The 21,954-nt window shown below is 38.0% G+C and overlaps 1 protein-coding gene across 1 annotated transcript in view; it reads right to left on the bottom strand.

Annotated features, from left to right (window-relative positions):
• adgrb2 (adhesion G protein-coupled receptor B2) overlaps positions 1–21,954 on the bottom strand; it is a 290,118-nt gene that overhangs the window by 139,967 nt on the left and 128,197 nt on the right. The window contains exons 3-5 of the mRNA XM_059350350.1: positions 18,349–18,432; positions 13,625–13,813; positions 2,246–2,407 (exon numbers count right to left, since the gene is read on the bottom strand). Coding sequence (XP_059206333.1) covers positions 2,246–2,407; positions 13,625–13,813; positions 18,349–18,432 — 435 coding nt within the window. The remainder of the gene's footprint in view (positions 1–2,245; positions 2,408–13,624; positions 13,814–18,348; positions 18,433–21,954) is intronic.

Here is a 21,954-nt window from a genome sequence, read left to right as displayed (position 1 = left end):
ACTGAGGATGCAACGATCATAAGAAGACTGAGGAGCAACATACAAGGCCTTCACAAAAAAGTTGAAATTGTGGCTTATCAACATCTACAGCTGCCAACACTATAATAATAATAATAATAATACATTTTATTTGTAATGCACTTTACATTACAGGAAATCTCAAAGTGCTACAGGTTAAAAACATAACAGTCTAATTATAAAATGGAAAAAAAAAGGGGGGAAAAAACAGCTAAAAACAGAAAACATACATACATAATCTAAAAACCATCTAGATGGGAGGAACCAACGGTTTTGCTAAAAAGGAATGTTACACTAAAATATAAGCCTGTTGTGTTGTTTTGATGTTATGATAAAATGTTATGTTGTGATGTTGTATGTGATGTTGTATTTTTTCTTAATCGTATTGTAAGTGTTTGTATATGTATTTTGTATATTGTACGTATTTTTTAGTTTTTTTAGTTTTTTTTTGTTTGTTTTTGTTTTTTTGTTTGTTTGTTCGTAATTCTCTGTTTTTTTACATCATGGCCAGGGGACTACAGATGAAAACTAGCCTTCTGGCTAACTCTGGCTTTTTTAACCATGTATAATCATGTGTTTTATGAAATTGCACTGTCCCCTTTTAAATAAACTAAAGGAAAAAAAAAAAAAAAAGATGGGCTTCTGTTGCATACAGGCCATGTTAACAGAATGGTAAAGTTACAACATGAGACGAAAGTTAAAGAAAGAAAAAACAAATCAAGCTGTCTGGAAACGAGGCTATTACACAGCAGGGGCATTTTTTAAATATATTTTCTGAGCTGTTGATTTAGTCATGGGTACATTCACAAGGTCATTTTTTTTGAAGAACAATGTCAAGCTGTCAACCAATCACACTGTGTGGAACATAAAATAACTCTACTCTTAATCAAAGCCCTGGGCATTTATATACGCTGCATAACTATTTACCACAGAGAACTCAGATTCTGACATTTCTGACAAGAATGAGCCAGCAAGTATAACATATTTTCTTTTTTTTCTTTTTTATTTGTCACACCTGCAGTGTGTAAAGGCTTAAACAGTACAGATTCCCTCCAGCAGCTTGGTGAGGCGGACAGCAGAGCATTGAGCTTAATGCTCATGTCAACAGGCTAACATACAATGACAATGCTAATATGCTAACCATGTGTTCCATCAAGGTGGCTTGAAGTCTCCACTTTCTGACACTTTTGCACAAGCACATGTTTTATCACTCAATTTGTTATCAAGCAGCAAAAAATGGCGGCCTGGTCACAAACTTTCTTCCAGTGCAGCTAAACAGTAAACTTAAATGTGCTTCTGAAAACATTTGAGATGAAAAATAGGCAAAATCTTAATGAGGCATGTTTCCATTGAGTATTTTCGGAGTACTCTGTTCCCGTACAGGTACTTCTGTAGCAACTCAGCAACGGAGTTCAAACGTGACAACAGATTGCCGCTGCATGCAGTGTTGCCAGCTTAGCGACTTTGTTGCTATATTTAACGTCTATTCAGACCCCTCCAGCGATTCTTTTTCAAAAGAGCGACTAGCGACAAATCTAGCAACTTTTTCTGGTGCTATTGGAGACTCGTTCCTCTTCTTAACGAGTAGCAGGCGCTGTCCGAAAGCACTCACAAGCGGCCCAGTCCTCCCGCAGCAGTCTCTCCCAGCTGCAGTCAGCAGAGCAGGAGGTGTTAACCACTCAGCGTCCAGTCTGCAAATGAATCAGGCATGTGTGAAATCGCCGCTTCATTTGATTGGCGGATCCTCTCTCGCAGGCCACACCCATTGCGGCTCACAAGAGGGAAAAGTATCTCATGGAAACGCGCCTATTAATATTTCACTAGTGCTTCCTGGTTTTATCTGCAGGTGGATGCCACTCTTTGTATAATATATAATATATCAGATGAGATAAATGGTTGTGATTGGTCGGTTCAGACCAGAGCAAATAAAACACGAGCTTGACAGATTCAACTGGTGTCCAGACTGGGATTATACCATGTCCTTTACCACTATTCCCACTCAGCAGCTCTTATTTACAGTTGTTGTGACATGAATGCAGTATTACTCCACATTTTAGCAGAGGAGAGAGACTCTTCAATACAAGACCAATAATGGGAAAAAGCAAAACATAGATGCATATGAATGTAAATGAAAGACCTGTGACCGTAATTAGTGATTTGGAAGAAAAAGAAGAGAGAAGAAGTCATGCATGAAGAGGCAGAGAGATGTAGAAGGGATGGTACTAACCAGGACACACTGCTATGTTGCAGAGTTTGGTCTGAGTCTCGGGCCGTCCACAAGCCACGGCCCCGCCTCCGTTCACACACTTCCTGGTTCGCGTCCTGGAGCCCCGCCCACAGGTCACAGAGCACAGACTCCATGACGACCACTCCTCCCACAGCCCATGCACTGAAAACACCCACAAACACGCACGACATGGGGATGAGGGATGAGGGGAGGGAGCATCCCGTAGCAGGCAAGAGGGTTAGACATGAGAGAAACATGAGATAATAAATGAGTTGAGCACATTCCTTAAGAAATAAAAATGGAGGTGAACATCTGACCTCCACAAAAACATTCCAGTCCCAACCGAAAAGAAACACTGAGAATGAAGCGGCACTTACATGTTGCTAAATGAAAGAAAATGGAGGTTAGGAATGGACTTTCTGTCATTTGAAAACATGCAGCTCTAGTCATGACAAGGAAATGAATGTGGTAAGTTCGCTGCTGAAGTTAATAACGCTTTCAGTTTCCATATAGAGTAAACGAAAAGGATCCAAAACTCCATTGACTTCAAACACTTCAAACACCAATTAAAGTATTAAAACTCTTTCTCATCTTTTCCCCTCTACTTTATTGCACATCTCAACCCATTTTAGCAACAGAAGAGGATGAAACACATCAAAATAGAATTAAATGAGCAGCACAAAAAAACTTTGCAGATAATGAACGTGACTTCACGATTTTTAGTTCTTCAGGATGACTTGATCTGTGTTTCGTCGATGTGATTCTGGCAGATTTTGTCATGTAAGAGAAAAAAAAAAAAACACACACACCCACACATGCACAAAAATAATTGCTTCAATCACTCAGAGAGGTCTGACCTGAAATTAGAGGGACTGATGACGGGATGACAGATAATAGAGGAAACCAGAAATGATGATCAGGGGACTGAAAAGAAGGAAAGGATAACTGACAGGAATGGTTAATGAGTGTCACGAGAGGGGGAATAGAAACCCACGAACGTGACAAAAAGTGGTTATAAGCAAATTTGAAATAACACAAAATGATCTGGGCTCAGAAAGTTTTAAAGTCTAAAAAAACCAGATGCCAAGAAAAGAAGGAGGTTATTTTGAAAATACAGCAACATCCAGCCAGAGACGAGGAGGAGATTAAACTGTGTTGAAAGAGTTGGAAGAAAGAGGGAGAGGAGCAGATTTGGAGATGCTGGAAGAGAGATAGAAAGAGAGATATAGAGACAGGGAGGGACAGAGGGAGAGAAAGTTGGAGACAGCAGGATGGAGATTGCTGGTCCTGTGTTGAGCAAAGCTAAATAAATCATGGCGATAAATAATTAAGTCTACTCTGTGAAGGAAGGCTCAGAGGAGCCGGAGTAGAAGGCTGAGAGAAGACGGTAGTTTTAAAAAGTAGATATATGGAGAGCTGCTAAATAGTGAGATATCCTTAAATTCAGGACAGCAAAAAAATCTTTAAGCTGCAATACAAAGTGGCTATATGTTGCAGAGAGAATAGAGCATTCAAACTGTAGCCACTGATAAGCATTTGTGTAGAATTTTGTTACTATGCTGTTAATTTTTAATGAAATGCTTTTTCAGGCTCAGCCGTGGGTCTGTGGGTAAGAATAGCCTCGTTGTAACGTGTAAAGTGTTTGCTGAGTAGAGATTTACACACTAAATTCAAGCACGGTTCCATCCATAGACTTTATGAAATATGGGCGTAGTCTCCGTGGCATCACCCATAAAGTTTCAGAAGAGCCAAAGGTTAAAATGGGTGAAAAGGTGGAGTTGGTGTGCTGAGGCAGGCAGAATTCAGCTGCAGGCCACCTGACAGCACAACCTGTCCTTTAAAGCTGCCATGCCCTTAATTATGCATAACTTTTCTGTAGTCATTTCATTTTACTTAATATATTTGATAAAATGTATTAAAAATAAATGCGTCCTTGATTTTGAGGCAGTTGTTTAAGTAACTTCAATATAAAAAATGTTTGAGATAGAATCCACTTATTTTGATCACATTAAATATAATCTTTATGTGTATGTAATTCTAAATCAAGAGGATTTTGAATGAATCCAACACAATAGAATTAGTCCGTTTTTAATTGACAGGCACTTCCTGTTAAGTTGTTATTAACTCAACTTGTAACGTAGTTAGATTTAATAAATACAATTGTGTGCAATCTGTTGCCTCAATTTTATTGAGTAGCTATCTTTTTTTTTTTTTTTTACAGTGAAATTAAATAGGTGTGTTGAGTAAAATGTCACCACACATACAGGAGAGAGGAAAATAGTTATAGAGACCAAAACTGTTTGTTTTTTTTGTTCTAGGTTGTAAATGTAAAGTTAGGCCTTTTACCATAGGGGTCTATGAGGATTGACTGGTTTTCGGAGCTGGCCTCCAGTGGCCTTTGAGGAACTGCACTCACCCAGTTCATCCTCACAAGAGATTAGTTTAAACAAAAAAGTTTCTGCATATAAGCTGGTGGTGTACATGTTGTGTAGCTAACAGAAATGACTGACAGAGCTAATGTTCCTATTTCTATGCTGGACGTATTTGAAAGAATTCTTGATTAGCATGCTGCTTAATAATAACTTTATGCTACATTTCCCTGAAACAAAATGTGGCTGTTTCCCCACAAAAATCGTCGTTTGTACAAACTTGTTGAAAAACCCCACAATACAGTTCAAGTTAAGTCAACTTGATAACCAAATAGCGTTAGCTAGGTTAGCATAATATGATATTTACAGTTTCTGCGAAACTTCTTGAACATTAAGATTAATTACTTTATTAATCCCACAATGGGGAAATTCAACCTCTGCATTGCAAGTGAACGCACCATGCAAGGAGCAGTGGGCAGCACATTACTGGCCGGGGAGCTGTGCAGGGGGGTTAGGTGCCTTGCTCAAGGGCACTTCAGCCCTAGACCTGTCAGTACCGGGATTCGAACCGGCGACTCTCCAGTTACAAGCCTGATTGAACCTCTAGGCCATGGACTGCCCATTAATAACTATAAAAAATACACGTCTGTCTTCACATATGCATGCATAAATAAAATAAAGTCATATCCACAGGAATGCTTTAAGAAGTATTGACTATGAGCTTTATTATATATCGGTTCCTAGAAACACTAACATTAGTAAGTTGTGTTACAACTTGTGATGCTTCAATGACTTCCTCATATCTTGTTGATTTTTTTCAGTGGAAGGTTTTTTCCCACATTGCTAAAGTCATTCCTAGTTAACATATTTCTCAAGCTGTCATGGTGCAACTGAATTTGAAATTAGCAAAGCAATTACCAAGACCTTAAGAAGAATTTAACACAAACTTAATCAGCAATTGCTAAATAAATAGCTGGTGCAACTTAATCTGAAACTTTATTGGCTTTGACATTCCTTCTAGGAGTCTCATGTAGCCAACAACGAAAAACCAGTCCCAATTTTATTTCTTTTAAATGTACTATTTCACGGTTCAAAGTGTCCAACAGCCACCAAATTAAAGGTTTTTGAGCTTTGAAATTGCATTTTAGTCCAACCTGCTGGGAGAGGTGTGTCTGTGGAGCACTTTAAAAGACAGTATTTTGAAGCAGCATGATGTGGTGTACTGAAGTGTGTCAGCCAAAATGTTTTGGTATCACACATGAAACAAGACTTATTTCTAAAAATATTCAATTCAATAAATCATGATAATAATAAAAAAATATAGCTGGCATCCTCAAAGTGCGAGCAGATTCCTTGGGGGTATTTCATCTTAAATTGCAAAAACTTCTCAGGAGACAGAAGCAACTTGATATAATAACAGACTCAAAAATATAATTCACACTCGCAGCTCTGTTATTTAGCTTCTTCTTTTTCTCTTTTTTTTTTATAACAACACTACAAGATTGCTTGTAAGACATTAGTAATTCATCAGAATTGAATCTCCATCTCTCAAACCCAGAACAAGTGTATCTGAAGTCTGACTGCGCAAAGCCAATCAATTAGCCTATAAAATCAAGCTTGAAGCAGCTTTGGGACTAAGACACATTAAAAGGAGAAAATATCAATTGGAGATGGCGACAAGGGTAGAAGCAGATAAGCAAATTAAAGAGTGAAAAAACATGATAAAATGTCCTCCGATACCAGGATTAGGATTGTGTTACACCACCTATTGGTGAGCAGATAAATACTCCCCACCGAGTGATATTTCCACTCATAAACAAAGAAGCATAGGGCAATTATATCAAATACATTGTCTATCTTGACACCAGCGACTACATTAACATAATACAGCTTGTGTTTTAGCTCAACTGTGCACATTAAAAGGAAGTTTATTGCCAACAGGGTTGCAGTCGCAGAGGGAGGTGGAGAAGAGCATGTTTACAGCAGATAAAAAGAATTAAAGTCACAAACTGATCAGTGCTGATCAAACTGCGTGGTGACAGATCCGGCTCTCACAATGCCCGGTCAGGAAATCAAGTTCATGAACTCATGAAATTCAGCTCCTGCTGGGAGCAGAGTGGGAAAAATATGGAGCTGAGATATGTGCAAGATAGGAAAAATGTTGGCTTTCTGATGCAAATGTGAGTAAGCTCAGATAAAAGATAAAAATGTCCATGTGCACTCGCCTTTATTTGAACATATGCATGTATAGCAGTCCAGCAGTAAGTGTAATGAGGATGCAAACATGTCATTAAAATCAATGCAATTATTAAATATACTTACATGTAATGAGGCATGCAGTATGAAGATATTATTAAATTAGTTATTTCTAGCATTTGCGAATGCACAGTGTATAATGGGACACATGCATAATATTGATCAAAAGCATTAGCATCATTACCAGCAATTTTATCAGGGGTCATAGCACGGCGTAGCTGCATTATTCAAGGCTCCATATTAGGGCGTGTGCGTGTCTAAGACTGTGTGTTTTTCACCATCTGCTTCAGTCTGCCATTAGTTCATGTTGCATCCTCGCATGCATCCTCCGTCTCTTGCTTGAGCGGTTACTGGAAGTGTGATGCTGCAGCGTTTGACTACGCACTGACCCAGACGTACTGTATTCATAATGCACCATTGTTCTGCTCCATGTTTTAAATGTCACTGATTCTATGGCAAATGAGCAGTAGCTAAATAGAAGAAGCAGGAGTAGGGGGTACTACTTCACTTTCCACGCTTTGGGGCATTAAACGCCTTATACTTCAGTGCATATTCAAAAAAAAAAAAAAAAAAAGTTAATTTGCCGGACCAATTACTGCCTAGTTTGCTTTGTCAAGAGCCAGACCATTACTTAAAATTGATTATCTGTATCACCTTAATTTAGGAGTTTTAGCCGTGAAAAAACCAAGAGAAAAAAATGTCCATTTTCAGTTCATTGGCTTTCTGTCCAAGCTACTTTTCTTTGATGTTCCCTAACTTGTGCAGACACACATACACACATTCACAGAGTTGTGCCCAGAGACATATCAACCCACACCCACACTCAAAACTCCCATACTTCTAAGTGCTAACTTGTGCACAAACAAGAATAAATGGTAAAAAGCAGAATAGAAAACTCTGGTAAACCAAAATTAAGTATGCAGACTGCACTCTCCCCACCTCAGGTTACTCTGGGCAGAACTGGGAAGTGTGTGTGTGTGTGTGTGTGTGTGTGTGTGTCTTGTATATGTGTGATGGCGAATACATGCATATGAAACAAGCTAGAGGACGCTGGTGAAAAACATTTCACTTGCAGATGTTTTCAGATAAATCTGCATGTTGCCGTGGTGTTGTGAAGATCAGGGTTGAAGGCCACAGCTGATGCTGCTGAATGATCTCTGAATGCATGATCTCTGTATGCATGATCTCTGTATGCATGATCTCTGTATGCATGATCTCTGTATGCATGATCTCTGTATGAACACTCAGCTCTCAATACAAACTGGAACTGGAGTTGTTTGATTTTAGAACCTGTTGCAACATTTTTGACAGTGTTATAATATGAAACATTTCCGCATTATATGTCTAAAAACGACTGAGATATATTTTTAATTATTGTTCTTACAAAATCCAAAATATTTCCAACAATTTTTAAACCTATAAATGTGTCATTTTTATCTGGGCTGCGCTGGCGTGCCAAACAGCATCAAAGAAATGCAGATTTTTAACTTTAAACTGCCTTTTTCAGTATTTTTCCTGTTTACATTATTTGCTCTGTTTGTTTTAGACTGGAGGAGACATCTATGTACATATCAGCTCCTGGTGAAAAAAAAACCTCCTGCAGGAGAACAACAAAGAAATTCCAACTGGGAGACGCTGCCTGCAATGAAAACACTGCTCAGTCTTTTGTCACTGTTTTGATAGAGAGACCCTCAATCAAAACCCCATAGTGCCAGAAAATTACATATTCCGCGTTTAAGTGTTGATTTTTCCTGGTATTTGAGTTACAAAATTGTGATTTTAGGGGCTGAATTGAAAGTTGCTTGTGTGTCTGCCTCTGTCTACTACTACATGTTTGTTTATGACTCCCCATCAGAGCATCTGAAGACAAGGCGTGATTCCAGCATCGAAAGAGAGATCAACAAATCAAACAAGCATGCAGATCCTACCGCAAATTAAGTCAAAGTAAAAAGGGGGAAAAAAAGAAAATATTATTAAAGTCAAGCACATCAACTTCATTAAAGACTTTTATGTCTCTTTGCTTCCACCCCCACATCCCCAGTCGGCTTGAATCTGGTGTGATCCCATTCAGGCAATCCCTGGAGTACCTCCACCCTCCAGAACCACGTCAGGAGAACATCAGAGGAATGAAATAATAAACGGAACATAACACAGCAACCAATATCCCATCAAAGGAGCGGCTGAGGATATTAATATCGACACTGAATGGAAAATGAGGCACTTAGACATACAAATCGCATTGGCACATTTGCATAAAAACAAGATTAGCATATGCACCGACAGGGAAGGAAAATGTTCCTCTCGCATCTTCTTCTTCTTTCGTTTTGTTGTTTTTCTTCGGAGGGGGAGTTGAGATACGTCAGTAAACACTCTAACTGACTCTTAACTCACATGTGAAAGCACATGAGGGCCAAAAATATACACAATCTCTTATACTTATGGAAAACTCACACAAACAGACAGAAAATGCAAATATTGAATATCACTTGAAGTATGACAACACTTTAAAACCACTTACATAACAATGGACAAGAAATGATACAGAAATATCGTGCATATGGATGCAATGATACCTCAAACGTAAACACATGGGAACACACAACCTATGGGGCACTCATAGGAATGAATGAGGACATTTACAAAGAGTGAGTCCACAAAAGCACACTAAACGTGACTCCAAACACAGGAAGGTTTGGTCTAATTTGAATGCATTTAAGTTTTTATTCACTGACATGCTTAAAAAAAAAACGGATGAGCCTATTTGCTTCCAATAAAACCTTCCTCATCCACTAACTCTGGAGCAACCAGTGGAAAGGCCATGTCCAATGACTGGCTCTATAAACTCAGCAGCTGAAGCCCACTACACCCCCCGCTGTGACACTGACATTTAGACAGTCGTGCCCCCACTTTTGCTTTGAGTTATCTGTCTCTGGAGAAGTTATGGTCCCTGACTTTTCATTTAATAGTCTGTCCTCAAACGCATCACTGTCATTATTAGAATGGCTGTGGATAGAGGACACTGGTGCCATGTCCCTGTGATGCACCCTCCCAGGTATTACCGTGATCAGAGAGGTTAGCCTGGAGACTGCCCCGCTGTCTGCCAACCAGAATAGAGGGCAATGCTTCTCCCTCTCTGGCAGGGAAGGGACAATACAGAGCCTTTGATTTGTTCTTTAGACGGGACCACAGTCAGTCCCACATCACGCCATAGTCAGGCAGCCAGGACATCAGCGGTCCTTCCCTTTGTCATATTCTGTTGGAGTAGTCAGTCTGATATCATAGATCATATCTGGCTCACACTTAATTCTCTTGATTGTGCCCAGCCGGACTGATATTCCTAATGGTCTCTCTTGTTAGAGTGGACCCCTAAAAAGATCCAATGTGTCATTTGTGGCCCTGGTCATGCATCTTGGGTGATTTATTCACAGATGACAGCTCTACGTACATGTTAGAATGCACAAGACACACTGAGATCTGATCGTTGAGAGGACGTTCAGAGGTGGTCACATTATTTTAGCAGTGTGTACACAAATGAGTCCAGGGCCACATTCGAGGACCGCCTGCTCAACTGGATTTGTGGGGTCTTACTGTGCTCCTCATGTGAACAGACCGCCAGGGAAATTACATAAAATAAAATAAAAAACATAAAATTTACCCAAATTCACGAATATGTAAAATATTACTATGCACTTTCCTGTAATAAAGGTAGTAATGTCTGCCGTATTGCCCATGTGTTTATTACAGTTAATTTGCATATAGAGTATTTTTTAAACCGATTGTGTACGATATAAGCATAAGGGGAGGAGAATATTGCCTGAAATAGGCAGCCAGTTGCAGTCTAATCCCAACAGTCTACATCCAGTTAGCGTCCAGCGTGTGTTTTCAGGGTGTTATGCTAGTAGCAGCTAATGTAGACTTGAGCTGCTAGCTGCTAGCTGCTAGCTGCAACCTCAACACTATACCACACTGTGAAATTACTCCACTACAAGTAAAAGTTCTGCATCCAAATCTTACTGAAGTAAAAGTAGAAAAGTATCAGCATCAAAATCTACTTAAAGTATGAAAAGTAAAAGTACTCGGGTTATGCAGAATGGACCCACTCAGATTGTTTTATATATTCTAAATATATTATTACATTATTTGTATTGGTGATTTAAAGTATGCAGTGTTTTAATTTTGTAAAGATTGGGCTCACTTAATTACTTCATATACTGTTAAAAGATTTAATTAAGAAAACGTCTAATCACTTTACATTGATCATATATATTATGTTAAATCTTGACCTGAAAAGTAACTAAAGCTGGCAGCTAAATGTAGTGGAGTAAAAAGTACAATATTTGCCTAAAAATGTAGTGGAGTAGAAGTAAAAAGTTACATAAAATGGAAATACTCAAGTAAAGTACAAATACCTAAAAATTGTACTTAAGTACAGTACTTGAGTATGTTTATATACATATATATGTATTCAGCTGTGTGTATACATGTGTATATATGTACTCTACGGACAGCCGGGTGAAATATAGCAATTCTGCTAAACCTGTTATGTACAACCATCTTCGCATATCTCATGTTCCATGTTGAAATGTCTAATGGCTCTGTACTGTCTGTCCTAAAATAAAATTCATTCATTCATTCATTCAAATGTACTTAGTTACATTCCACCACTGCATATGAAATGGTCTTATGCAAGACTTATGTAACATTTTGATGTGTAAAATTGGTGAAGTTCTCCTTTAAGAGGTTAAGACTAAGTTACGTCTTCCAGTACAACAACAAAACTAGAAACAATAGGTTGGCAGCACCACAGGATCCTCTGTAGGAGCCGGAGCATCAGTAGTGGATGAGGGGAGGGACCGAGGCCGAGGCAGGGGGAGACAGCGCCTTACAGGGTTTCACTTCAACTGCAATCAGGACAACCAATCAAACCAGAACAGGACAGGCAGTACTTCACAATTTCATCTAGTAAAGACCTACACCGGCAATCAAAGCGGAGCAGAACTCACATTATTCAGGAGGAGCAGTACACAAGTTCCCTCAGCGCCTTGATCTGGCTTGATTGTGTTTTCCGTTGCAGAGGGAAAAAAACTGGATGAGGTGCTCTTCATTTTGTTTCTGCCTTTTTGCAGCAGGCAGATAGGGTTGAATACACTCAGCGGGATCAGCAGAGCATGTATGCATATGAAAATGTTATTTGATTGGATAGATATATTTTGGAGGTGCCATTGGATCTAAAATGAAAAACTAATAATTCCTTTGAGGTTACAGCAAACGCTGCAGTAGCTGCAGTTATCACCTGGAATGCTTTCTGTGCTTATCACTGCAGTGCAAACACAGGTTTCATTTACACTCAATAACTTCCATTTGTATAGGCGGTTATCTTAGTAAAGTTCATGTGAACATCTTCAGAAGTTGGTAGGCTAGTTATTATAGGATTTATATTGTCTTCACTAGACATAATTAAACAGTGATATAGACATAGAGAAGACAAGGGGAATGAGAACAATGCTGAAATAAAAAGTTAAAGCAGGACTGATGGACTGTTGCAGCTCTAATAGACTGCTGACATGGAGCTGAGGTGTCACGTCCGTCTCCCTCTCATTCTCCCTCAGCTGGCCGCCAGTCTGAATTGAAATGACATTCTCATTTTGTAGGTCCTTTCTGCTACACCATGGCTAGATTATGTTTCCCTGAGCAGATTGCATGTGATGTGTGTGATTGTGTGTGTGTGTGTGTGTGTGTGTGTACCGCCTACCTTCCTCAAAAGTGACACAGTTTCACACTGTCATTATTTTCTCCAGTTTTACAGCTTTCTTAACACATTGTAAATAGACAAGTAAATGCTGCATTGGTGAGTGTGGTGCTAAGCAGAGAGCTTATGTTTGAAAGCGTCATTAGTCTTTTTTTTTTTTTGGTTTGTCAGATTTTACATTTACAAAACCAAAATGAGGCCTTCAGTATAATCACAAATGTATTTAGTCATCATTTTGCAACCCTGCTAAAGCTTTTTCATTCACTTATTTGACTTTTAATCCCCATTAGGGGTCACAAAGGGTGAGGACATATCCCAGCATGCCATCTGGGTAGAATGGCACCCTGGAGAAGTCACCAATCCATCACGGATTTTGGAAAAAAGCTTCCAAAGTCATGGCATGATCCGCCTATAAATGGCATCAAATAAACTGCAAAAGATAAAGAACTGGTGAAAGGAAGCCAGTGAACAGTCCAGTAAACCAGTAGTCTGCGACCCCCCAGAATCTCACACGCACAGTTCAGATCACCCAAAAAAGAAACAAAATGACCACAAAAAGACACAAAATGACTAAAAAAGACACAAAATGACCAAAAAAGGAAACAAAATGACCAAAAAAAGACACCAAATGACACAGAAAAGACACAAAATGACCAAAAAAGGAAACAAAATGACAAAAAAAGACACAAAATGACGAAGAAAGGACACAAAATGACAAAAAGGGAAACAAAATGACAAAAAAAGACACAAATTGACCACAAAATTATCAAAAAAGACACAAAATGACAAAAAAAAGACACAAAATGACCAAAAAACACATAAAATGACCAAAAAAAAAACATAAAAATACCCAAAAAAGACATGAAATTACCAAAAAGACTAAAACACTTTAACACAGGGGAGACAGAGCTGACTTCCAAAATGATTTGGCGACCCCCAGAAATCATCTTGCGACCCCAATTGGGGTCGGGACCCCCAGGTTGAGAGTAGCTGCAGTGAACATACCTGAGCTGATGATCCCGGGTTCACCTGGACAGGAAGCAGTGTTGTTGCACATGCGCGTCTCCCGCAGGGCTCCGCTGCAGAGCGTCCCGTAGGGAGAAGAAACACATGAGCGCGTCCTCACCTGCCAGCCCTGACCACAGGTGAGAGAACACACGCTCCACTGGGACCACTCCTCTGCTGCAGGGTCACCTGGGGAGCACAGAGCAGGTAAACACAGGCTGGATTATTCTCAGGGATTACAGTTTATCATGTTCCTGCAGGTCAGATGGAACAGAGAAGGTGAAGAGGTGGGCCGTTATTTGTCCTTTTGTCCTTTCTCTTTATGTTCATGTTAATATTGTCTCTCAATCATACTGATATTCAACTCTTAACCCTATAAAGCCTGAACCATGAAATAATTGCCAGAAAATTAAATTTAAAAAAAAAACCTGCTGACAAATAAAAAATAATATATATGAATTTGCATATATATGAATTCTAATGTGTATCATATTTGATACAATGTGTCTTTTTGTGCAATTTGTTGCTCACAGTTTGTTTTTCTTGAACTAACAAAAACATATAAAACCTAATATTTTTAACCAATTAAAACTTTGACTTTCCTTTTAACATTTTCCTCAAACATACAAAATGTTTTTTTTTTCCATATAACACAACATCATACATCTGCTGATATGACGTTTTCACACCAAAAAAAAATGTATTTCTTTTAATTATTCGAGAGATATCTCAATTTTACTCTTAATATACCTAATTATGTCAGTTAAACCTTTACCTAGTTTACCTAAATGAGAAAAAGACTGTATGTTGCTTTATTTAATGCATAATGTATGAAATGCAATAAAATGACAACTGACAAATTTTCAAATTAGTTATTGTGTAACAAATATGATACATTTGGCTTTATAGGGTTAATACTGTGTAAGTGCAGTAAATATATTGCTGTATCATAGGATTCATACAGTAAAAAGCCACAACAAAGAAGCCGGGGTTATAGGAACTGTTAGAGGAGATGATGACAATTCATTGGCACATTTTCGCTTCCAATTTCCCCGAGAACCAAACACATAAACCCATTTCTGCTTTATTGATTGCTGTAAGCAATTCTAGACTTTTCTTTGCTCTTTATTTACTGAAATAAAATGAAAATTAACTTGGATGGCTAGGACACCATTGCAATATTACGACAATAAAAAAATGTAATCCATACAACTGGCAAGAGGAAAGCTTGAGACTGTGTGACTGATGATGAGAGGGCTTTGTGGATGCAATAACCAAAGAGACTTTCTGTGGTTGCAGGAAGATTTTCTCTCTGTTTCCCCTCGGGTAGAAGCTAAGAGAGCCAGGATCATTTGTTGGATATAAAAGAGCCACTATTGTCCAACAGGAGAATTTCACAGTTTATAATTTGGACTCAGCATGGCTTGGATCAAGGTTATAATAGTTTTGGATTTTTCATTAGTTTTAGTTTTAATTTTGCTGTGAATTTCTGTTTTCAAATTCAGTTAGTTTTAGTTAGTTTTTACAGTGAGTTCTCTAGTTTTAGTTTAGTTTTTATTTTTTGAAAATGCTTAGTTTTAGTTTAGTTTTTATTAGTTTTAGTGTTAGTTTTAGTTTTTTTGTAATGGGCTATATGTTGGGTGCGAGATTCAAATAAGTCATAATAAATGTTTCCTTTATTTCCTTTGGTTTATCATCTCAGCCCCAATAAGGTTATTAACTGTTTTGTATTTTGGTTCTAGTGTAAACATCCCAGTCTCAGTAAACATATTCACCATGTGTTGCATGTTCAAATAGAAACACTGAATTATGAATGAAAAAAGTTGACATAAACGAAAACTAAGGACATTTTCACCATAATTTCAGTTAGTTTTAGTTAGTTTTGTAACCACACAATACAGTTTCAGTTAGTTATCGTTTTTTTAAAAACTCTAGTTTTTATTTTTATTTCAGTTAACGAAAATGTTTTTTCAATTCTAGTTTTCGTTATTTCGTTAGTTTTCGTTAACTATAATAACCTTGATTGGATTTCTATATCAATACCCAATATATGATAGTCATTGTCTTGTCATGTGTCTTTCAGAGGAAAACTTTTAAATCTGCATAAGAAATTGACTTGACAGCAAAACTTTCCACACTTCAACAATTTTTTTTTTACATCAAGGAAAATTAATCAGTGAATAACATTATTGCAGATCAAAAAACTTTTGTTAGCAAATGCAAATGTTTTTAATCTAATCTGCAGGACCTACACAAGACATTAGTCCCACTCCATCTGCTGATGTCATCACTCTAACTGAGACTGGCCAATAGAGATACAGCTTTTAGCGTATGTCCCTCCTACAAGATTCAGCTCAACAGAAAACAATCGTTTTCGATCCACAATATACATTTTTATTCACAATTATATTTTACTTGAAATTAAATATTTTTTGGTTGTAGTATGGAATGTTTTGCTCGCAAACATGTTCAGTTTGACTGTAAAGACACAAAGGTAACCCCATGAAGTCTTTTAATCAAGTTCCAAGATCTAAACTTTGCATTTTGAGTCCTAAACCAGTCAATTTGCTCTTCATCAAATGCAATGTATTATTATTTATATTCAATATACATAAATGAACAAACACCTGCCAATGGTATAGTGGATGCAGAGCTATTAGATTACTTTATTCGCCTTTGAGCTTAGAATAGATAGTTTCAAGCTAGCAGGGTCACAAAACTACAAGGTTTTACTCCACGAAACTACGCGTTCAATAAAAAGTCACCCATTCCACCACAAAACACAAAACAATGGTGCTTGTTTATATCAGAAGCCAACTTCACTTATTTTGTTTCTTGAGAAGCCAGTAAATACAATGACAGCGTTCAGTATAACCACTAAGTTCGTTAAAATGACTTCTTAAAACCCTTTTCTAGACTTGCTTTTATGAAATGTTTCCATCTTACTCCTCTTTTGATTCTATTCTATTCTCCATATAGTCCTTCTACCTTTTAATTCTGTCCTTATTACTTTATCAGTATTTGCCTCTGTGTCTGAGAGTGTCTTGTGATTGATCCTACACTGTCTTTTATTGTTTTTCTTTTTTTAAATGTAAGAATTGTTTTTTTGGCCTTATGGCATCATTCTCCTTTGTGAGTAATTGCTCTCTGTCAAAGCACTTTGTAAGCTGTTGTTTTAAAGGTGCTATGTAAACAAGTTATTAAAAGTATTATTACTTTACATCCACTGGCAAGTATTTATACAACTTTATGTCCAAAATCCCCCTTTAATCGTTAGAAAAGTAGAACTGTGAGCTGTGGATTAGGCACACTGTAGCAGGGCTACATGCTTTCATTCTGTATTCTTTATGACGTAGCATTACAGTGTATGCCAGTGTGGTCCCTTATACTGTGACATGAGATATTGCACATTTATTTCTTGAACAAATTAGTAAATAACTTTGGCAGTGGCCAGGAGATCACACTTATACTGTATTGTTTGATGTTTTGACATTATTTTTAGGTTTTCATACCAAACTCACATGCAAAATGAAAAGGTTTGCTTGGATGTCTCATTCTGAATCTGATCCAAACCCTTCCCCATCATTATCCTGGTGATTATTTTGCAGATGAAGCTATCAAAGTCAAAAGGCTGAAGTCACGAGTCACTGGTGTTCAAGTCTTTTTTGACTGTCAAGTCTAAAGTCATCAAATGTGTGACCCGAGTGTGATTTGACTCCAAGTCTTGTGTCTCCAGTCCACACATCTGCTGCATTCTATACTGTATAGTACGGCTGATAAATGATTTGCATATGTCATTAATGGATTTATACCCCTTAATGTGTAAAAACCTTCACTGAATATTCATGAGGATGATGATCCTGTTAGAGATTCAACAATATTAATACTCATGGAATTATGGTAACACACATGATCTGAAAGCTAAAGGGAATTTAAGCCAGAAAGGATTGCTTTAGATGTTAATACAGTGACATAAATTGGGTTTTCAGGCGTCTTTTGTGGGTGATTTTGAGTTCTCCAGGCAGCTGTGGAGAGAGTCCCATTGTTCCCTCCGAGTTACGCCCTTGAAAGCGAAAAAGCGAGTGTTAAGTCATTCCACTTTTCTCCTTCTAAATTGTTTATGAGCGCCGTGTCCTTTGATGGAGGCGTCATCACATGGCAAACAAGAAAATCAAATTAATTGCATGTCCGTTAATCGCATTACATCTTCATTAACATGTCGTGAGTCAGGGCTTATCAAGCATGCCTGGAGGAGCGAAGAATGGGGAGCAGCGAGGAAGACGAGGAGGGGGGGCAGGAGAGGAGAAGGACAAGATAGAGCCAGGGGTTTCCCTCGCGGGAGGGACTCCCTCCTCCACAAAGCTGTGAATATGGAAATGTGTGTGTGTGTGTACAATTAGTACATGACCTATTCTAGTGTAGCCAACTTGTAATGTCATGTATGTAAAAGGCAGATTCGTCTGCATATAAACATACATGTGACATCCTTAATATGTATCATGTCATGAATTATTCCATTCTTTCTCCTCTAATTCTATTAATTATGCAAGATTTTGAAGGCATACACAGACATAGGTAGCTGCCCTGGAGTTCCTCCATGCTACAGAAGGTATGTGCATGATAATTATTTATAAGGAAGTCTTTATTTTTAGTTACACATCCTGTGTGTAAAGGTCAAGCCGGCTACTTCTGTTCCAGGCTCATGCACACATCACATTACTCACCAGTTTGTGCCTGAAACACACCTGGCTGGTCAGCTGATCGAGGTCTCTGGGTCTTCACCTTTAGGTCATCGTCATCATAGGGGTCTGAAAAAGACAGATTTCACCTTTATTTCTCTGTTTTCCTACACATATTCAATGCATGAAATCCAGTATGAAGCCAAGTGTGTAAGAACAGAAATACTAGCGTGTAGATGTCTACTTTGTTTACTATGCAGTTATACCATGGCATAGAGAGAGTTGGTTTTAAAGCTGTAAGTGCTCATCCACAGCCACTTTGTACATGCAGGGGTGTCAAAAAAAGGCAAGTTTCGAGTATATCCAGAACACGACTCTGGCAAAATAAAAATACAAACGCCTACATTTCATTGGCTTGCTCCTTGCAGCAGAATATTTAAAGAACACACTGATGCATTTCAGCACACGTCGTGCAGAAACGGATAACAGAATGTCAAATCTGTAGCATAATCTCTGGAAATCTGGAGGAAGCCTATTCTGACTGTCTCATTAGCTTAGAGGCAATGCATGAAATGTCAATAAAAATGTACACAATATGAAGTCAGTAAAAAAAAAAGTAAGTTTGGGTTCAGTTATGAAACTGTGCAAATAAAAAAAACCATCCGGCCGCACTGGAGAAAAGCCTGGATCTGATATGTATGAGATTTGAAGTGGAACACCTCTTGTAAATGGTGAGCATTTGTGGAAACAGAATGATTGTCTATGGAGAAATCATGCAACATATCTAAGTCGGTTTTATCTCAATTGGTACAAACATACGGAGGCATGAGCGCAGTCTGTTCTCATCTGTGCAAATGGATTTGTAGGCTTAGTTTCAGCAACACAAGACTTAATCAACTCCCTCGGCAGGGGAAACAATCTTTGATTTAGCAGATCTTTTTCACATGGGTGCTTCTTGCCCATGGGATTTTTTTGCAATGGTTGCATTTATGCAAACCAGCTGAGACATACCAGCGTGTCTAAGGTACATTATCCACATGGAATGTGACTGTGAGTGTGTGTGTGTGTGTGTGTATTAGATAACAGAGTGCGAAAGTGATTGACACTGAAATTTCCTCACATTAGCTCCTATCAAAGCGTCGACCTGAGGAAGAATACAAACACACAGCACATCCACTGAGAGAAAAGCATGATGGGAATGGAGCATCCTGGCTGCTCAAACACCCATTCAACCTTTTAATTTGGCCTTTTACAGAAACATCTCTTCGTAAGAAAAAAAATAAGTCGTTTTTTTATCATCTTGCTCCTCCATTCGAGCTGCTTAACTCTCCCTTCCATTCCTTGTAATGTGCGTTGTTCTCAGCAGGATCACTTATGCTTCAAGGCCATAGTGGATCATTTTACCACAGGAACAATGCAATCATTTTGTTTGCGAGCTGTCTAGAAGATATCTGCAGCTGGATACAGCCCTGGGTAAAACAAATGATAGTGTACATGTGTGTGGGTTGCTAGCTTTTGCTTAGTTTGGAGACAAACTGGAATTGGCAAATGGTGCAAAAGCGCTCTGAAAGTATTTCAGAATATAAAGCGAATTTGTTTTTGCCTTATCGCCTCATTGCTTAAAAAAAGATCAGAATATTATTGCACTTAATGTGACAATCAAACCTAGAGTAGAGATGCACATGCCAACAGCTCTGGGATTTACTAGTTTTTATTAGCCATACTCAGGTCAGCGCACGGTGCAAACGCCCACATGCTGGCTGCAGGTTTTACAGTAACAACCAACACCAGAAACATTAAACCTTGTGCCAGGATTTATTGCACCTAGATATTCGTGTCTAACATCTCCACAGTCTCCGACTTGATACTTCACTAAGCTTTACGATGATCTTCACTACAATAACTACAGCTGCCAACTTTTCAATTTAGTCTGGAGTGGGATAGTAAAATACTTCAGATTTTACATGGTCAAAATCAGGGTCATCCTTTACAAAAACCACTGGAGAAAAAGATGAGCACATGTGCTATATAGTGTGTATTGAAGTCATTTTCCTTTTCATTTTCTTAAGAAAATCCCAACTTTAGAGTAAAACAACTCAACATTTTTAACACGAAATAGTTCAAGCATGAGGAATTTGTCAGTGCATTCTGCTGTAAATGTAGCTTTATTTGATTTTTTTTTTTTTTTTCAAAAACTGTACAGTAAAATGTCTTGAAATGTTTCAGGGTCATCCTGAACAAGATTGAACTGAAATTCCAGCAAACCATTGGACCTTTAATAATTTAATGTGTCATTTGAGCGGACTGTCCCTGTTCCATAATGTTCAGTTAAAGTACTTTATATGTTATATATGCATATGTTTATTACTCTATTATGAAAACATTAAAACATCAACAAATGATAAAGCTATCATTTTAGGTCTTTTTTGGTGATGTCACATTCAAAAAGACTTGTATAATGTGTCTTTCTTCTTTTTGGCTGCTCCAAGTGCTAGTACTGTAATCACATGAGTAGACTTGCATTAAACTTAAAGTCGAGTTTTACATGGTACTGCTGTTTCTCTTTGCTGTTCTGTGTTTTCTGTCTGTAGGCTGTTATTGACCTATGTTCTTTCAGCATGTTCTGGTTTTTTTTCACTGTGTAAAAAACATATAGTGTGAGAGCTTGTGAAGTGTCATTGTGTACACTACTCATCCTCCTAGGCAATAAAAAAGTGATAAAAAAAAACCAAAGCTGGTGTTTAACTTTTGCAAGACATGAACTTTTCACATAGCCTACTGTTTTTCCTCTCCAGTAATCCTTTCCCTCCAATTAAGTCAATTGAAGGGAAAGGATTATTTGTTTATTGCTAAACCCTCCCCGAAACACAAATTATCCAATCATTGCTTAGCAACCGTAATTAGGCACAGCGGGCCTGTCAAGCTTTAAGCTTTGAGTTGTGTGCATGAGGCTACAGTAAGAGTTGATTCCTCTAAAGTTTGGAAAAACCACAACGCATGAGCAATAACATTATGTTTGTATGAAAAAAGTGTTTGTTTTTTCCATTGTAACATAAGCTGCAAAAAATAGAGCTCAAACATAATGACATATTTTTGTAGTCCAACCCGGAAGTTAGCATTGCCATGAGGTCTATTGAGAATCCGCCGATTGTATTTTTGCATTGAATTTTGGATCATTGCAGAAAATAAGCTGAGTGGCAAACACACGTTTATGATGCTTACACGTTTTGTTCAGCAGGATAACATAGGGTGACCATATTTTGATTTCCAAAAAAGAGGACAATCGGCACGGCCTCGAGACACAAACTCAGACAGGCTTCTCGGAGGCTGATGAACATGCTTTATTATGCTTCAATAGTGCAAAATTAACTTCTGTAATAAAATAAAATGAAATCTGTAAAAACTTAAAAATAATAGCTCTCGTAGACTCTTTTCAAATAAATGAATAAATAATATGAAATAATGTTCTAAATATGAACTCTTCTGTTAGAAAATCTAGTTTAAACAATATCTTAATAACTGCAATAAGATAAATAATAGCTGTTGTGGTGTTTCACAGTATGAAATGCCATTGCACCTTCCGCTGCATTTATAGCATCCTCTGTTTTCCCAGGTCTAACAAAGAACTCAGTCAACTTTGCAGAAGAACTC

Source organism: Centropristis striata, chromosome 14 (genome assembly GCF_030273125.1).
Source record: "Centropristis striata isolate RG_2023a ecotype Rhode Island chromosome 14, C.striata_1.0, whole genome shotgun sequence".
In the NCBI taxonomy this organism is placed as follows: domain Eukaryota; kingdom Metazoa; phylum Chordata; class Actinopteri; order Perciformes; family Serranidae; genus Centropristis; species Centropristis striata.
Note: the sequence above shows the minus strand (reverse complement) of the source record. Positions and strands in the feature narration are given on the sequence as shown.